Source organism: Canis lupus, chromosome 14 (genome assembly GCF_048164855.1).
Source record: "Canis lupus baileyi chromosome 14, mCanLup2.hap1, whole genome shotgun sequence".
In the NCBI taxonomy this organism is placed as follows: Eukaryota; Metazoa; Chordata; class Mammalia; order Carnivora; family Canidae; genus Canis; species Canis lupus.
The window spans coordinates 46,091,789-46,109,950 of NC_132851.1; the positions used below are offsets into that span (position 1 = coordinate 46,091,789).

General features: G+C 49.1%; 3 protein-coding genes across 8 annotated transcripts in view; 1 reads left to right on the forward strand and 2 right to left on the reverse strand.

Moving 5' to 3' along the window:
* TXK (TXK tyrosine kinase) overlaps positions 1–14,295 on the reverse strand; it is a 63,905-nt gene extending 49,610 nt beyond the window's left edge. For 2 of the 3 annotated variants that reach the window (XM_072774971.1, XM_072774970.1), the window contains exon 1: positions 11,282–11,525. In XM_072774971.1, coding sequence (XP_072631072.1) covers positions 11,282–11,510 — 229 coding nt within the window. In that variant the 5' untranslated portion in view covers positions 11,511–11,525. Of the gene's footprint in view, positions 1–11,281; positions 11,526–14,190 lie in introns of those variants that run through there. The other variant, XM_072774972.1, reaches the window with a different exon arrangement.
* Positions 6,970–9,914, forward strand: LOC140604329 (uncharacterized). The gene is made up of 3 exons (XM_072775687.1): positions 6,970–7,042; positions 8,049–8,235; positions 8,457–9,914. Exons 1-3 carry the CDS (start codon positions 6,970–6,972, stop codon positions 9,343–9,345), a joined length of 1,149 nt encoding a protein of 382 aa, XP_072631788.1. The 3' UTR covers positions 9,346–9,914.
* A 2,291-nt stretch (positions 14,296–16,586) lies between the features above and the next one.
* TEC (tec protein tyrosine kinase) overlaps positions 16,587–18,162 on the reverse strand; it is a 132,575-nt gene continuing 130,999 nt past the window's right edge. For all 4 annotated transcript variants that reach the window (XM_072774976.1, XM_072774975.1, XM_072774977.1 and 1 more), the window contains one exon: positions 16,587–17,278. In XM_072774976.1, the coding sequence (XP_072631077.1) occupies positions 17,195–17,278 (84 nt within the window). In that variant the 3' untranslated portion in view covers positions 16,587–17,194. The remainder of the gene's footprint in view (positions 17,279–18,162) is intronic.

Genomic DNA, 18,162 nt, shown 5'->3' on the forward strand with positions numbered 1-18,162 from the left:
TTTCACAGAATTTGACCTTCCAAATCTAGATCCATGCATTAGTTACTTGCCTTTCTCTGATTTGGGCTACAGAAACAGTGGTGGTCCAGTGGTAAATGTCTCATTTCACCGTGGAGACATAGTTTCAGTGCAAGCCCAGATAAAGACTCATCTCTCCTCCCACTGCTTGCTTATCACTCACCCCTGACTTCATAACTTTCTCACTTCTTTTGCCTGCACCCAGAAATCACCCATTTTCTAAGGATCATTCCAAGGTTTCTAGACATGAAAATAAAAAAAATGACTGAGCTCCCCAAATCTGCATTATATTGTGTATTATTAGGTTTGGGGATTTCAACTGCTTCTGTCAGTTTTCTGGTAGTGTCTGCCAAATGGCCAAATGGCCAAAACGCTCCAGAAAAAGAGGGTACATTAGCCCTAAGGGGCTCTATTTTGGTGGGACTGGGTCTAATTTACATTCTGGTCAGTTGATTCCAGTATTGTTTTAGAGCCCCGTATAGATCTGTATCTAGCCAGGCCAAGAGTTGCAAAGTCAAATGTAGGTTACACAAATGAGTGAAGTGGGTCAGAGTATGGTTTAGAATGTGGCAAAAATCGCCTCTCGGCCTCTTGTCTAAGATCAAGTGTAGAATATGGCAAAAACACTGTGGCCTCACATAGAGGTATTCACATTCAAAGTTTTAAAAAATACTTCTCCCCTCTCTGGTACCACCATTCCCCTCTCCACTGCATTCTTGCCATCAGCATATGCATATGCTGTGACTTCCCTCATTAAAAAACAAAAGAAACTACTCTTGATCTTATTTCCTTGATCTTGTTTGCTCCCCATTGACAGTAAATTCTAGAAATGAGTAGTCTTTACTTGCTGCTTCCAACTTCCAGTTCTTCTCTCATTTTCTCTTAACCCATTCCAGTCAAGCTTTTGGGCCTCCCACTTCCCCCAAACTGCTGTCGTTAGGGTCACCGGTGACCTATGCACCACTCTATCCCATGGTTAATTCTTTGTCCTCAATCTTACTTGACCTCTCAGCAGCACTCGACACTCTTCTTCTCTTGATTTTCTCTTTTCTTGGTCTCTTTTGCCACTTTCTTCTCTTCCTTCCTACCTTCTCGGCCTGCCTCAAAGCTTTTGATCTCTTCTTTTCTCTGTCATTCACTTCTTTGATTATCTCATCCCTGTCTGTGTCTTAAAAACCATCTGTCTGCTGATGCATCCAAAAGCATACCCAGTTCCACAACATTCCAGCCTTGCGTACTCAAATGCAGTCTCGTTTTCTGCACTTGGATGAGTAGTGGACACCTCCAATTCACACGAAGAAATCTGAGCTCTTTCTCTTCCTTCCTTCCCAGACTGGCTCCACCCATCCTCTCCATTTTGTCAAGAGCAATTCCATTTTTCCAGTTGCTCAGGTCAATAATCTTGGAGTCGTCCTCGACTCTTCTCTTTCTCTCAACCCTAGTCCAATCTGTCAGCAACATGTTGACTCTGCCTTAAAAAAGTATCCAAGAGTTTCTGTTTGGGATGATGAAAATGTTCTGGAGATGGATAGGGGGATGGTTGCATGATAATTCAAACGTACTTAATGCCACAGGACTGTACACTTACAAATAGTTAAAATAGTAAATTCTGTGTTATGTATATTTCACCATGGTTTAAATCTCAATCTCTCTCTCTCTCTCTCTTTCACACACACACACACACACACACACACACACACACACACACACACAGAATTTTACTGCTTCTCCCACCCTTCTGTTCCTACTATGGTCTAAGCCATCATTCATCTGGATGATACCAAGAGCCTCCTGACTTCTTCCTGCTTCTGACCTAAACTCCCTATGGTTTCTTCTCAGCATAGCGGCCAAAGTAATTAATTTAAAATCTAAGCCGGATAGTGTTGCTCCCTGTCTCCAAATCCCACAGTGACGCCTCATTTCACTGACAGTTACAGCCAAATTTCTCACACTAGCCTATAAAACCGTCTGTGATCTAGACTCTGGTTGCCTCTCATTTCTGTCCAATATGCCCTTGCTCACGTCACCCAGCCACACTGCCCTCCTCACTGCTTCTGAGGCACGCCAGGCCTGCTGTCCCCACATTCTTTGCTTTTGACCACTTTCCCTTCCAGGCGTCAACCTTCTTTTTTTAAGATATTTTTTAAATTGAAGTATAGGTGACATAAAATATTGTATTAGTTTCAGGTGTGCACCACACTGATTCAACAATAACATACATTATGTAATGTTCATCACAGTAAGTGTAGTCACCATCTGTCACTATACAGAGTCACTACAATATTATTGACTATATTCCCTATGCTGTACTTTTCATCCTTGTAACTTATAACAGAAGGTTTGTACCTCTTAACCCCTTTCACCTATTTTGCCTATGCCCCCATCTCCCTCTCTTTCTGGCAACTACTAGTTTGTTCTCTGTATTTATGAGTCTTGCTGTTTTTGTTTGTTCATTTGTTATGTTTTTTAGATTCTACATGTACGTGAAATCACATGGTATTTGTCTTTTCTGTTTTGTTTCACTTAGCATAATACTCTCTAGGTCCCCTCATGTTGTCATGTTGCCATGAACAGCAAGATTGCATTCTTTCTCATGGCTGAGTCATATCCCATTATATATATTTACCACATCTGCTCTATCCAGTTACCTATCAATGGACACTTGGGCTGCTTCCATATCTTGGCTGTTATAAATAATTTTACAATAAACATAGGGATGCATATATCTTTTCAAATCAGTGGCTGTTTTCTTCAGGTAAATATCCAGAAGTGGAATTCCTGGATCATATGGTATCAGGAAAGGACCAAAAAAAGAAAAAAAGAAAAAAAGGAAATCACTGGGACTACATCAAACTAAAGAACTTCTGCACACCAAAGGAAACCATCAACAAAATAAAAAGGCAGCCTACCAAATGGGAGAAGATATTTGTAAATGATTCATTGGATAAGGCGTTAATACCCAAAATATATAAAGAACTCATGTAACTCAAATCAAAAAAAACTCACATAATCCGATTTAAAAATTGGCAGAGGATCTGAATAGGTATTTTTCCAGAGACCCATGAAAAGATGCTCTCAACATCACTAACCCCAGGGAAGTGCAGATCAACACTACAATGAAATGTCATGTCACACCCATCAGAAGGGCTATTATCAGAAAGACAAGAAATAATAAGTGTTATAGAGGATGTGGAGAAAAGGGAACCCTGGGCACCATCGGTGGGAATGTGAATTGGTGCAGCTTTCATGGAAAACAGTATGGAGACTCCCCAAAAATTAAAAATAGAAATACCATCCAACTTTCTTAACTCTCTCCACTCCTATCTTCTCAATGAAGAGTAGGTACCTTGACTGATTATGGCTGCCACCTGCACTCCCTGACTTGGCTATTCCTTACTTGGCTCTACTTTTTCTTTTCTTTCTTTCTTTCTTCTTTCTCTTTCTTTCTTTCATGGCATTTCTTACCTTCCAACATACTATGCAATTTATTTATTTATTTATTTATTTATTTATTTATTTATTTATTTAACTATCTGTCTCCTCTACTGGAATGTAAATGGGGATCTTTATCTATTTTGTTCAGTTATGTCTCAGGAGGCTAGAACAGTTGTTGACATATAATATATATCCAGCAAATATTTGTAGAGTAAATGGATACATTTAAAAATTCGTTTGAAGGAGCATAAAATTACACACCTTTTCAGAACCCCCGCCCATCTTGATTCAGTCCCAATGAGAAAATGAAAACTGTATTTGAGGACAGAATAAGCAGGTACAATAGGAAGCAGTGAACAGTTAAGAGGGGTGATGTAGGATTAGATCATGAAAGTCCTTGAAATAAGGGAGGATAAGACCCCAGGTGCCCTGAGTAGGAAGTCTTTTTAGATACTGAAGATGAGAACAATTTAGCCATGGGCCAGAGCAGAATAAACTCTGTACTCCATCTATAAACCTTTGTAAGATGGTCCAGCAAGGCGAGCGATGACCATCTATGGCCTCATGCTCTAATATAAACTAAAACCATTTAGTATTGTCAAGGCCAGGAAGGGTCTATAATGGTCACTTTACTCCTTGAATAGTCACTAGCATGCTATAGTATTCTCTTTATTTGTCCAAATGCTTGAAATATCTCAAAACTAAAATTTATAGATTAAAAAAAATTATAGAAAATCAGATAGGTCTGTGGTTCAATAGTCAAGTGCCTATTTCAGGACTGAGAACTTTTTACATGTACATGATTTTTAATGATAGTTGAAAGTCTTATTTCTCTAATTCAGCCACTGACTCACCATTTGCACAACCCGAATTCTCATCCTCCCCACGAACTCCAATAAGGAATCTATCCTCCCCACTCCCCGTGCCCCCGTCTCTCTTCTCTGCACTGGGAGCTGCTCTCCTGCCACAGCCCCTCATCTCCCGAAGATCCCCTCTTAGATGTTGAGCCGGTCAGTGTCCACAGTGGTGCTAAAACCACCAGAGACGCTGATAAATGAGGGTGTCAGCAGCCTGTCAGCCCCACGTCACCTGGCCTCACTTATTCCCAGCCACAGCTTCTGAACCAGTGCCATTTCAAGGGACACTGATAAAGCAGCCAAGTCCACGGGGGCTGGTGGGGCTGTGGTAGGAGTGACGGGCTCTAGGACTGGTATTGGGCCTGTGTTTGACGGCTTCACATTGGTCATGCCAAGAACCCCCTCTGGAGCAACAACTCTTCTCCTACCCCATTCTGGGCTCTGTCCTCTTGGCGGTCATGGGGCTCCTTTGCTTGATGGTGGCCTTTCTCATCCTCTTTGCCATGTGACAGAGCCGTCTCCACCTCCCCATAGGTCTTTTTCCTGTGTCTCATCTGCCCTATATATCCCATTTCCTATACTTCTCCAGGCAAGCTGGGGAAAGTGGTTGGCTCAGGGTTTGACAGAGAGAAGACAAATAAATACTGTATTAATAGGGAAAGAGAGAAAGAAAGAAGAAAGAAAGAAAGAGAAAGAAAGAAAGAAAGAAAGAAAGAAAGAAAGAAGAAAGAAAGAAAGAAAGAAAACTACACTATTGATTCTCCTTTCTAATCTTCCCAAGTCTGAGTATGATTCCGCCACAGAAATCTTGAATTATTCCTAGCCCCATCCCTTATATCCAATCTGCCACAAATCTCTTCAAATTGTTTGGTTGTTTACTTCTTCTCTCCCCCGCTACCAATCTGGTGCAAGCCCTCATCGACCCACACCTGCATTTCTGTGAGAACTCACTTAATCCTCATTTAACCCTGTGAAGTAGGTGCCACTTAACAGATGAAGAATCTGAACCACAGAGGGGATCCTCCCTGCCGAGAGCCAAAGCGCTTTCACGTTGACAGCCAGGATGGGACCCAGGCAGCCCGACTCCAGAGACTCTGCTCTCAACCTCTGGGCACCGTGTTAGCTCCATGACTGAATGAATGAAAGTCCCTGCCTCTGAGCCCTGCTCTTGAGTGTTCTCTCCTTCACTCCACCCTCTGAGTTCATTTCCCTAAAACTCTGTCTCAGCCAACTGCTCTCCATCCTCAGCTCCTAAAAAGACTCTCAACTACACATGGCATCAAGATTACACCTTCCTCTATGTCCCTTATGTCCATTGCCTGCCATGACCTGGCCAACTTCCCTCTGACTCTCCATGTTCACTGTTCCTCTTGCACCAGCTTCCTCCACTTGCTCTGTTCTCACAAACATCTTGAATAGTTGTGCCTCCAGCCTGAAAAGGACTTCCACTGCAATGCACTCCCATCTCACGGCCCTCTGGGCTCCCAGAGCACAAGCGATCGGTCCTGCCCTGTGGCTTGTAATTGGGCGCCATGTTAGATGGCCATTTAAATGACCGTCTTTGTGTAGGCTCCATCTCTCATTGGGTTTCTCAACCACACCACAATTGACATTTTAGATTGGATGGTTCTTGGGGGGTTGGGGGATGCTGTTAGTTGTAGGATGTTTAGCAGCACCTCTATGCACTAGGTGTCAACAGCAACCCCTCTCACCCTTTTCACACCCACCCACCCCCCTTCTCAGTTGTGAAAACCCAAAAAACTCCTAGGCATTGTCAAATGTCCTCCTGGGGCGAGGGAGGTAGCAAATTCCTTTGATTCTGAGAACCACTGAGCTACGCTGTAAGCAATTTGATTTCAGTGCTTCCCCAGAGCATCCAGCATTGGTGCCTGGCCACACAGCAAGAACTCAAAGAACAGGCCTCACCAATACCTACACCACCACATGACACCTCTACTTTTCAGTAGCTCCTTCTACCACAGGACATCTCATGGCTCGATGCCGGCCACAGAACAGGCTAGGTTGACCACAACCTTTTGACTAAGTAGAACAGCAAAGTTGAAGAAAACAACTTCCGGAGCTCTGGCTAGTACTTGTAGGTCATAAGTCCGACGTGCTGCCCCAGAAACATTAAATTAAAGAAGTAACTTAACCAAAATCAAGCACCCATCCCTGAGATGAGAAATGAAAGAGCGAAAACCCCTCTGGTGTTCAACTGTTTTTTCCATATTAGGACAGCGCATGGGGTGGAGTGGATTTTAGGGTCAGACCACCCTGCAGTCAAATCATGGCTCCATTCTTTTTGTGGCCACAGTGTGATTCCTGGGCCATCACTCAGCAGCCTTATCTGAAAAATATAGGGATGAGACCTATCTCCTAGGAAAGGCAGTTCCCCAACACAGCCCTTACTGTAAGCAGGCGCCCTACTAAGATCTCACCATACTAACTCAGGCCCTGAGGTGAAGGCAGACGCTCAACCACTCAGCCACCCAGGTGCCCAGAAACTTATTCTTGGTAAGGTAAAAATGACATCATAAACAGATATAATAGTAAACAGGTTGTACTACCTTGTGCTTCTTTTAAAGGCATTTTCGTGTTTGTAAGCATAGCACCTGTGTTAGGGGGAACGGAGAGGTTCATTTGCAAGGGATTGGTCCACATGACTGTGGGGACTGGCAAGTGCAAAATGCAACGGGGTGGGCCAGCAGGCTGGAGACTCCACGAAGAACTGGGTTTGGGGCTAAAAAGGCACCGCTGTCAGAGTTCCTTCTGCTCAGGAGAGGTCAAGCTTTGTTCTTCAACTGATGAGATAAAGCCCACCCACACTGTGGAGAGGAATCTGTTTTACTCAAAGACCACTGGTTTAAGCCTCGACTTAACTCTTCATCCCCCAAACACCTTCACAGAAGCATCCAGAATAATGTTGACCCACCATCGGGGCCACATGACTCAGACAAGTTGACCCATAAAATTCCCTGTCTTGATACTTCCCATCTAAATACAGAGAACCTTCCCGGAGGAACTGCGGGTGTCAGTCCACGGGTAGGAAAGCTACCTGGGCACTAGGATAAGGCCTTCCCCTACTCCCTGGAAGGACTACATGCCCGCAGGGTGGATTATGAACCCCACAACATCCCCAGGGTTACTTGTGCTCTCTTCTGCAGTCTGGGATTTTCAAAAATACTTCATTTTCCAGATTCAGTGGCGAAGACAGTTCCCTTCAACTAAAGGTGCAGACCCTCTGCCGCCACTGATTTAAGTATGAGAAGGTTCTTCTTCTCCCCTCATAGACCAAGAGCCGCTGTGGCGGGAAGGCCAGCCCTGCCTGGGTTCCGCTCCAGCCTCCTGCCCAGCTCAGCTGCTGTCCAAGACAATTGTTGAGCAAATGAAAAAACAAATCGTGACCCCTGAGCGGCTCCCCGGTGGCCTCTCGTTTGGCACGACTTTCCAAGCCCCTAGGCATCTTTACTTATAGATTGAAATACCGATGCCCTCCAAAGCAGGCATCCACTGTAGGAGACTCGCGGGCGTCTTCAGTTTGCAACAGCACACAGGTCTTGAGGTCTGTGAACACGCAGGGCCCCCTCGGCCCCCCTGATGACAGAAACCCCAGCGAGCAGGCCGCCTGCAGGGAGAGAACCCCTCGGTGCCCTTGGAAGACGCCCAGGTTAGGCGGGAGCTCCTGATGTCCCAGGCCTCTGCGAGACTAAGATGCCCCAGGGACAGGCTGAGGCCGAGGATTACCTCGGGAGGCAGCGTTGCCGCCTCTCTCCATCTGCGCGGACCTTTCTCACCTGCTCCGTATTCCCCAGCAGGTAGCTCTAATTGCACATCGGTATGGCCAAGGCAGGAAAAGGGCACTGCATCCTGGCCTAATCCCTGTGACCTTTCTGGACGCTGGCTCTGTTTCTCGCGCCCCTGCAAGGTGCGGCTCCCCACCGCACCTGGGGGCTGGGGGGAGGGGGGGTGGGAGGGTTAGGCTGTAGGAGAACGGGCTTCCAGCAGGGGGCAGTGGAAGGGAGCAGCTGAGAGCAGCTCCACCTGTCAGGACAGTTCTGCGGGAGGACGCCTGTCCCTGCCTGGCACCCACACCTGTCCTGCGCACCAGCACCTGTCCTGCTTACCAGTACCTGTCCTGCACACCAGCACCTGTCAGGCACCAGCACCTGTCCTGCACACCAACACCTGTCGGGCACCAGCAACTGTTCTGCTCACCAGCACCTGTCCTGCGCACCAGCACCTGTCCTGCTCACCAGTACCTGTCCTGCACACCAGCACCTGTCAGGCACCAGCACCTGTCCTGTGCACCAGCACCTGTTGGGCACCAGCAACTGTTCTGCCCACCAGAATCTGTTCTGCTCACCAGCACCTATTGGGCACCAGCACCTGTCGGGCACCAACACCTGTTCTGCACACTAGTGCCTGTCGGGCACCAGCACCTGTCCTGCACACCAGCACTTGTCGGGCACCAGCACCTGTCGGGCACCAGCACCTGTCCTGTGCCCCAGCACCTCTTGGGCACCAGTACCTGTTGTGCACCAGCACCTGTCCTGTGCCCCAGCACCTGTCGGGCACCAGCACCTGTTGTGCACCAGCACCTGTCCTGTGCCCCAGCACCTGTCGGGCACCAGCACCTGTTGTGCACCAGCACCTGTCCTGTGCCCCAGCACCTGTCGGGCACCAGCACCTGTTGTGCACCAGCACCTGTCCTGTGCCCCAGCACCTCTTGGGCACCAGCACCTGTTGGGCACCAGCACCTGTTGTGCACCAGCACCTGTCCTGTGCACCAGCACCTGTCGGGCACCAGCACCTGTTGTGTACCAGCACCTGTCCTGTGCACCAGCACCTCTTGGGCACCAGCACCTGTTGTGCACCAGCACCTGTCCTGTGCACCAGCACCTGTTGGGCACCAGCACCTGTTGTGCACCAGCACCTGTCCTGTGCACCAGCACCTGTCAGGCACCAGCACCCATTGGAGGAAAGCTGTGGCCCCGCCGTCTGCGAAGCAGCGCCGGCGCCTTCCCTCCGTTTCTAAGGCTTGAGGTTTACACCAGCGTCACGGCGCCCTCCTCCCCCGGCCTCTCCGACGTCACTGTTGCGTTTTGAGCCAGAGCCTCAAGTGAAATTCAGTCCCCCCGAGTTTGGTCATAACCGGCAGGTGGCTGCCGACCTTTATTCGAGAACGTGACTAAGTGGCTGGGCTTCAAGAGCTGCCTGAACCAGGGACCAGGCTGGCGGCCCGACGCACACGGCCGGCCTTGGTGTTCAGGCAGGAATGCTGGCGCCCGCGGCCCTCCGCTGGGCCGGGAGAGGGAGCCTGTGGCTGTGGGCGTGCACGGGGCCTCCACCTGCCCTTCAGGACGTGCGCCGCCGTTGCCAGAAGGAGAAGGCCAAACTCGGGACGATCACAAATTCCCACCAGGAGATCTGTTTCTTAAGGACCTTTTAAAGTCAGACACATTGTGGGGCTTTTGGGGGGACCCTGCAGTTGAGTGTCTACCTTGGGCCCAGGGTGTGACCCCGGGGTCCCAGGATCGAGTCCCACGTCGGGCTCCTGCATGGAGCCTGTGTCTCCCTCTGCCTGGGTCTCCACCTCTCTCTCTCTCTGTGTGTCTCTCATGAATAAATACATTTAAAAAATAATTTTATCAGACACATTTGAATTGACTGAAGTGACGTCATCTGGGAGGTGTGACACCAGCTAGCTTTTCCTTAGCGTGAAGTTCCACCTCTGATCAGTTACCAGAAAAGGTTTTCCAGATGCCAAACCAAGAACCCACACCAATGAGGGGGGGGGGGAGGGAAGGAAGGAAAGGACAGGGAAAGGACAGACAAACGGACGGGCAGGAGGGAGGGAGGGAAGAAGTAAGACACCGAGAATTTCATAGAGATGATTATTCGATTTAGAAATCGATCCTTTATCCTGGGTGTACACTTAATATACCTGAGGTGTCAGATTATGCCTGTTTTGTGCATACACTTCCTCTTGATATATTTTTTTAAGGTTTTATTTATTTATTCATGAGACACAGAGAGAGAGAGAGGCAGAGACACAGGCAGAGGGAGAAGCGGGCTCCACGCAGGGAGCCTGACGCAGGACTTGATCCTGGGACCCCGGGGTCACGACCTGGGCCCAAGGCAGGCACTAAACCGCGGAGCCCCCAGGTGCCCCTCTTCTTGATATTAAAAAGAGGCCCCTTCTAGGACAAATCCTCTAAGAACACTCCAGTGTGTTGCCTTTGGACATTAAATTGTCCCTGCTCCTAAGAAATGAGGGTCACCAGAGAGATCAGCGCTTTTGAATGTATTGACAAAACAAGTTAACAACCCTACGTGAACCCCCAAACCAGTGGTTTGACATCATCTCGGCCCGACCTTGAAGGAGGACAAGTAACCACTCGAGGGGGTTCATCGGTCACTAATAGTTAGTGGGTTCGGAGCTCATGGGACCCTAAACTGGTCAATCTGGTGGAAGACAGAAGGGGCCCTCGGCCCGGCGGGGGAGGAGGTGCTGGCGCGGGCGAGGCCTGAGGAGACCGTGGAGGCCTGAGACGCTGGGTGGGGGCTGTGAGGGAAGGCAGCGCCCCGAAGGCCGCCCGGCTGCCCCCCAGCCCGGCCTCCCTGCGTCCTCTGTGCAGGAACACCCAGCTCTCCCCGGAACGGGCTGACGTGAGGCCGGCCCTGTGCACAGGGCCCCTCCCGGCCCCCACATCCCAGAGCACTTTCTGGAAGACTCACGTCTGTGACCTCCAAACTCATGGCGAGCTCACAAACCCCGAGCCAGCTTGTGGGGCGCCGTGTCGAGCCCCCAGGCCCCGGCAGGGTGGCCCGGCGCGGGGGGCAGGAAGGGGCAGCAGGGCGGTGGCCGCACGAGGACGACGCGGGGACCCGAGCGAGGCCGTGGGGGCGGCGACGCCCTTGGCACCTGGACCCGCTCTCCGCAGGTGCGGGGCAGGAGCGCGACGACTTACCAGCCCAGAGGCCCCCGGAGTGTCCGTGATGAAGGCGAAGCGGCTCTGTTCCCAGGGGACCGGCCGCCGCCTGAAGCGCTGTCGAAGCGGCCACGTTTGACTGTGGCCCGTGGCCCTCGTCCCTCTGCCTCGGCACCCTGCCCTGGCGGCGGGGACAGACCACTGGTACCCCCGGTCCCCGGGGCCGCAGTGAAGGCGGGAGGTTCCTGAAGGCCGCGGCGCGGCCCATCCACGTCCTCGCTCGCGGGCAGCGCGGCCAGGCCTGGGGGCCGAGGGCCTGGCGGAGTCTCGCAGGCCGCGGGGCCCCAAGGCCCGGAGCTGCCAGCCGAGCCGCGGCCCTGCTCCCCTGCGCTCTCCTCTTGAGAAGGGGGCTCAGCCCAGAGACTCGGGGACACGGGCTGCCCAAGGCAGCAGCGCTGGGGCCTTCTCGGGGGAGGCCAGGCAGCTGCCCCCCGTCTTCATGCTAATAAGAAGGTAAGGACAGAAGACGGCGGCTTGTAGGGTTGGTGTGGAAATCGCATACAAGGAGGAAGGAGAGAGGGCTTTACAAATAGGGGCCCTACATGGGGCACCCGGGGCGCTCAGCGGTGGAGCATCTGCCTTGGGCCCGGGGCGTGACCCCGGAGTCCCGGGATCGAGTCCCACACGTTGGGCTCCCTGCATGGGGCCTGCTCCTCCCTCTGCCTGTGTCTCTGCCTCTCTCATGAATAAATAAGTACAATATTAAAAAAAAAAATAGGGTCCCTAGAAAGGCAATCAGGGGTGCTTACCTCACCCCCAGATCGAACCATGGAGGGGAGTCTGGAAACCGGCGTTTTATTGGGATGCGTGCACCCTCCAGGCACGCTCAGACTTAAGAATCACTGATACACATCATTATCTTTTTTTTTTTCCCCTTCTACTTCATAAACAGAGAAGAAAAGATAGGCAAGGAAATTAGGTGAAGGGGAAGGAAGCCGTGAGTCTTCGAAGCCCCAGTTCTTCTCCCTGGGCTTGGTCTTCCAGATAACTGTGCTGGGCGGGATCTGTCCTCAGGGCCGCCGTCGGGGGGTAGAAACCTTGACCGTACCCCACTATGCTTCACCAACTGAACTTCTCCAGCGCAGGCCCCCGAGGGCTCGCTCGGGCTCTCCCACCACTCAGGAGGGCAGCATCTCACCTTGCCCACAGTCTCCTCCCGCCTACTGCAGCCTGTCAGGCCAGGCTCCTGGGGCCGCTCTTTTTTTAATTTTTTTTATTTTTATTTTTTTTAGGGCCGCTCTTAAAACAGCAAACACGTCCGCCAAATGACCCTGGCCTGGCAAACACACACAGACCTTTGCTGATTAGCAGTAATACACCTGGAAGCATCTCTTGGCTTTCCCTTATCAACGGGAAACACTTAGTGTCTGACCCAGAAGCAAGTAGGGCCACGTCTCTGTGTGGTTCACGGCAGGAATGCAAAAACGATTCTCACATCGAACAACTTACCAGAAGCTGGAAGGAATGGTGAACATTCATCAAACCATGCCCTTCCAGGCCAGCCAGAATGATCCTCAAAACTGTCTCACCCATAGGCAGGCTCCTATTTAATTCCCTGGGCCAAGCAATCCTGTCCCAACCCTCACCATCATTTATTTTACGTATAACCAAATCTTTCCTGTTAAAATTAACAGCCTTTTCTCTAGTTCTGACCTCAGGAGAAATGAAGAACAGATGCTCACATAGCTTTTAATAAAAAGGTTATGAAGTCACTGCTCACCTTTGTTCTACCATTGGAGGCGGTAGGGACACAAACTGTCGCTCCTTAGCTCTGTTTGCTTGGCTGTGGTTCACCGTATTTCTTTTTCTTTCTTTTTTATTTTATAAGATTTTATTTATTTATTCATGAGAGACAGAGAGAGAGAGAGGCAGAGACACAGGCAGAGGGAGAAGCACGCTCTATGCGGGAAGCCCGATGCAGGACTCGATCCTGGGACCCTGGGATCACGCCCTGGGCTGAAGGCAGATGCTCAACTGCTGGACCACCCAGACGTCCCAGGTCACTGCATTTCTGATAACAGGCAGCCCCATTTTGTCTTTGAGTGGATCAAAACTGTAAGTTATACTCAGGTCAGCACAGCTGCAAGAGTCTGCTTTATTTTTTTTACAAATTCTACCAACAAGTGTTGGGTCCCCTGAGGTGATGTGGCTTAAACAGATGACATTTAAAAAACTGCCATCAGTTTCTCCTATTGCCTCTTTAAAGATCAGAAATGTAAAAACTTTGCGAGCTGGTCCCTGATTGCTTTTATCTGGTATGGCCGAGCTTCGTTAAAACTGGGTGCTATAGTCCTTCAGAGCTAAAAGCAAAGACAGTATTTTCCTTCCTTATTTTGTTAAAGGATTTTTTTTTTGCACTTAAGGCCCTCATACAGAGCTAAATTAATAAGCATTTTCAAAATTGCACATGGAACTGAACAGTCTTCCAAAGCAACTCCAAAATTACACTCAGGAAGGATGCGTCATTTTTTAGCTCCTGTTTATGGTACCTTGTTGGGAGGTGGGCAGAAAGAGGGCACCACTTTACAGATAAGGACTCGATAGGAGAAGTTGCCAAAGGTTGACCCAGCAAGGCGGCTGCAAATCCAGAAACTAAAACTTGGTCTCCCAGCCCTCAGCATCTGAGTTCTTTATGCACAATATCCCTCTAAAACCCAGCACTTTTCAAACTGCAGTTCCATGGAGAGATTTAAGAACACGGTTTTGTCTCCCTTTGCATTCTCAACGCTGAACACTATAACTGCCTCGCTGTGATGGTCATCTCGAACACAAAACCCCGTCACTGCATCTGGGAAAATTATCCGCAAGGCTCCACAAGCCTCAGCTCAAGAGTAAGTAACACCCCCAGAACCGGCCCTGAAGGTGCAGGACAAAGTCATCTTACTTACAGGTGGAAAGAATCATGGCTGGGCTTCTGCAGGGAGCAGACCAAACAGCCTTCAGTTCTCGAGCGGCGCTCCAGTCACAAAAACACATCTTTTAACTGAAATCATAGCTCGCCCGAGATGTTTCTCACAAGCAAAGTTAACCCCACCTATTTTCCTGTTCTGAAAACCTCAGAGAAGTGTGTGAATGACAACCCGATGGCCTATATAAGAAAAGCTCAATAATCTACATCCAGATCTCTGAGGGTAGTTGCGATGGGTTCCTCATTCCCAACTGTGTGGGTGACTCCAGCAAACAACATTTTCAAGAAATCACAAAAATATTCATGAAAGGGACCTTAAAAAATAAAAAATAAAAAAATAAATCAAATCCAACTGCCCTCTCTGGACCGAGAAGGAAATGGATACGCCAAGAGGATGAGGGACACAGTGGCAGAAACAGGACGAGATTCTAGGTATTGAAATCTAAAATCTAGAATGTTCTGTCCTCCCACTCAGTACTGACAGTTCAAGGACCGTATTATGAAACTTCTTTGTGTGCGTGTGCGTGTGTGAGGATGGAAAGCCAATGCAACAATACACCTAAAAGGGGAGTGAGCCATGGCTGGGAAATGCAAAAACAACATCGATAAAAATTGCACTTATGGGTTGCACTTCATCCCCTTGGAAAACACAACCAAAAATTGAAACTAAAGGGAACAATTCTAATGAGCGCGTAGCATCTTCGTATTGCTGCCCTTCCTATTTCCTGCTTTATAGATTAAGATCTCTTTAAGCATTCGGGGTGGATTCTTCTATTTTGACTTCGCTGTTTGCCTTTGTTGTGCCTTTATACAAAAACGGTTTTTAAGTCTTGGTGAAAAATGGAGAGAGTTTTGAGGACCACGTGTCCCAAATGTTGCCAGGTATTGTCCATCTCATGTCCACATCAGTAGTGTACGTAACAATTAGTACAAGGACTATCCTTTGGCCCCGCTTTCTCCAGTACCATCCGGCACTCTGAATGCAGCTCCTCCAGCTGAAAAGGGAAGTATGGGACTGGACAGGGATGTGTGGGAGGAGGCAGGATGAAGGAGAAGAGGAGGAGAAAGACATCATAGACGGTACTGAGACTCCAGGCTAACGAGACTGACCAACTCCAACGAGTCAGTTAAAAGGTGCGTATGTTTTTGCGATGGGGGTACAGCTACACAGGAAGGTGAGGAGGAAGGTGGCAAACAGACTGTAAAAAGCCCTAAGATAATTTTTTTTTTCCATTATAGGGAGGTTAAGGAAGGGTAGACGATAGTTCTCGGTGGATGGGCAGGCCAGGAGGGGAAGAGATGGGTCTCCAGGGTCGCAGGGAGACGCTGCTCAGAGCAGCCAGCAACAGCTCTACGTTCACACAACAGCTGTGCTACAGGGGACACCACGGCAGTCTCCAGAACAGTTCAAACTCCAGAAGAAAGGCCCTGCATGTTGTGTGCACCTCGGCTTCCTACCCCCCAAATACCAAGAAAAATGTGTGGGGCCGTGCACGGCCTTGGCTACTGACGGCAGAGGCTGTTTCTTTCTCCTGGGCTCAGGGGGAGAAATGAAGGTTCCAGCTCAGCTGGTGTCTTCGTCAGTGACCGTAAGGGTAAGAAACCCACTCAAACTTGACCACAGGGTCTACCATGAGGCTCTAATAGGCCATCTCACGGATCCAGGAACCTAAGTCCATCCAGATCTCCCTAAAGCCGTCCAGGAGACAGCTCAATAAGCCATGCTCTCCATTTTCCTCTCTGCCACAATGGGAGCTTGCTCCTGGGTCTTGCTGGCAGTGGAGGCGGCTTTGTTGGGAACATCACCTCATCATGCTGCCCCAGAGCCCAGCACCTCCACTGATGGCATCTATGTCCTGGGGCAGATTCTTAAGATGTAGAAAGTCACTACTGGTTGGGATGCTTGGGGGGTCAACGGTTGAGTGTCTACCTTTGGCTCAGGTCATGATCCCGGGGTCCTGGGATCAAGTCCCGCATCGGGCTCCCCACAGGGAGCCTGCTTCTCCCTCTGCCTGTGTCTCTGCTTCTCTCTGTGTCTCTCATGAGTAAATAAATAAAATATTTAAATTAAAAAAAAAAAAGTAAGTCACTGATTGCCCTTCATTCAATTTTTTACCTAACTCCAATTAGTTATGTATACTAGGGGCAGGGTCACTCAGCCCAAACATGGGGCTGGTTGGGGACACCCCCAAACGTGTCTGCCTAAGTGGGGAGGAGGCACTAGTGGTAGAAGGGTCCGGACTTCTTTCTCTTCAGTAAGGCATATTCGATCCCTGGGGGAAGAGAAATTGATAGCTGCAAGGCACAGCCCCTAATCCTAAAAAGGTAAACTCTTATGTTACAGAATTAGAATTTTTAATTAAAAGACAACTCATGTTTCTTATAAATATATATCTTTATATATTATATATATTTACAATATATACAGCATACAAATTTTTTTAACGTAATACTCATGGCAGTCTTGAAAACAGATGTTTTCAAAACAAAGGATGAGTTCTTATCCAAGGTGGGTTCCTGATTCACCCAGAACCCACATTCTAGACAATGCCTCAGGCCCAGATTTCTGTAGAAGTCGAAGGAAAGAGAAAGGCTGGTGGAATAAGATTCTAATTCCCTTTTCCTTCCCAAATAGCCTGACCTTCCAGTGTACCGGTGTACCAGCTAACGTGGCCCTCCATACACCCCTAAAATGGGCAAAGCGTGGGGCCCGGGCATAGTACCTAGCACACGGTGGGCACTCAAGTACTTGTGGGATGGATAAAAGCGAGTGTTCTTAATCACCCTCCCTAGGCAGCATTTCCATAGTTGGAAGGATTCAGTCCCAGAGCTCCCATTTGGGCTAGAAGCAAATGCTTTAGGTGTTTCCACTTTGTAAGTAAAACCATCTACATGTCCAAGTACTAAATAAATTAAAAGTTAGCCACAAAGGGCCATCTCTTCCTCATGCTTCGGAAGCTGGACGCCACGGATCACAACACCACTCATCGTCCAAAAGTTTCTTCGCACTCGACTAGTTCATCTATCGTGCGCAGCAAATCTTCAAAGGAAGGCCTTCCCTCTGGTTTCTACAATTAAAAATCAAAGAGAAGCTGTGGGTTCCAGAATTCATCCCCCAAATAATTTCTCACTGCTCAAACTCACGTCACATAGCACACATTGCTTCGGGTCTAGAGCACTCAGGTGTCTCCAAATGGGTCTACTCTACCCCGCACATACTGTGGCGAGTGGCGAGACGAACCTTTCTATACGCTGCTTGTGGGTCTCCGTTCAAGGTCTGACAGAGCTCCTTACTGCCTGCAACACCAAGACCTGCTGACCTGCAGCGCCCCCTATAACTTGTCCCTCCTGCACCCTCTTGCTGCCCAATTTCATTTCCCACGAGAACCCTCATGTGGGCTCTCTGCTCACTCAGACCAATCTGTACACACCCTGCACTCACTACCACCATCTGACCTTTGCTCCCACCGTCCTCTCCCACCCCCAGCAACACTTCCTGCTCAGGTCTCTCCATCCCAATCAGTGTTCTTTGGAGACATTATAGCAAGAGTTCAAGAGCACGGGCTCTGCTTCTCTATAGCAAAGTGGCCTTGGGCAAGGGTCAGCTTCAGAAGCCCTGGTCTTCTCATCCACAAAGTGGTCACAGTAAAAATCTCTGCACCTCAAAAGGTTCTTCTGAGAACGAAATCTAAAGCACGTAGTACAGTGCCTAGCACACAATACATGTGAGCTGATATTATATAATCTTTCCAAAATCATTTTGGTGTCTCATCTATGAGGAGACGTTTCAAAACACCAGGAAGGAAAACTTCCAAAGGCTGTGAGGAAAGAGACCTGGGGGAAGTCGACGTTTGGTGAAAGAAACCCTCTCTGGTTGAAGAGTTTTATACTTCAAAAATCCAAGCAGTCCGGTGAAAGAAGAGCTACTTCTCCGGACTTATTCCCTGAGTCC

Coding starts and splice junctions, on each gene's coding strand:
- LOC140604329 (XM_072775687.1), top strand. CDS start 6,970: ATGACTGTGGGGACTGGCAAGTGCAAAATGCAACGGGGTGGGCCAGCA. Junction 7,043..8,048: donor GAGACTCCACGAAGAACTGG/GTTTGGGGCTAA, acceptor GCTGAGGCCGAG/GATTACCTCGGGAGGCAGCG. Junction 8,236..8,456: donor GTTTCTCGCGCCCCTGCAAG/GTGCGGCTCCCC, acceptor CCTGCACACCAG/CACCTGTCAGGCACCAGCAC.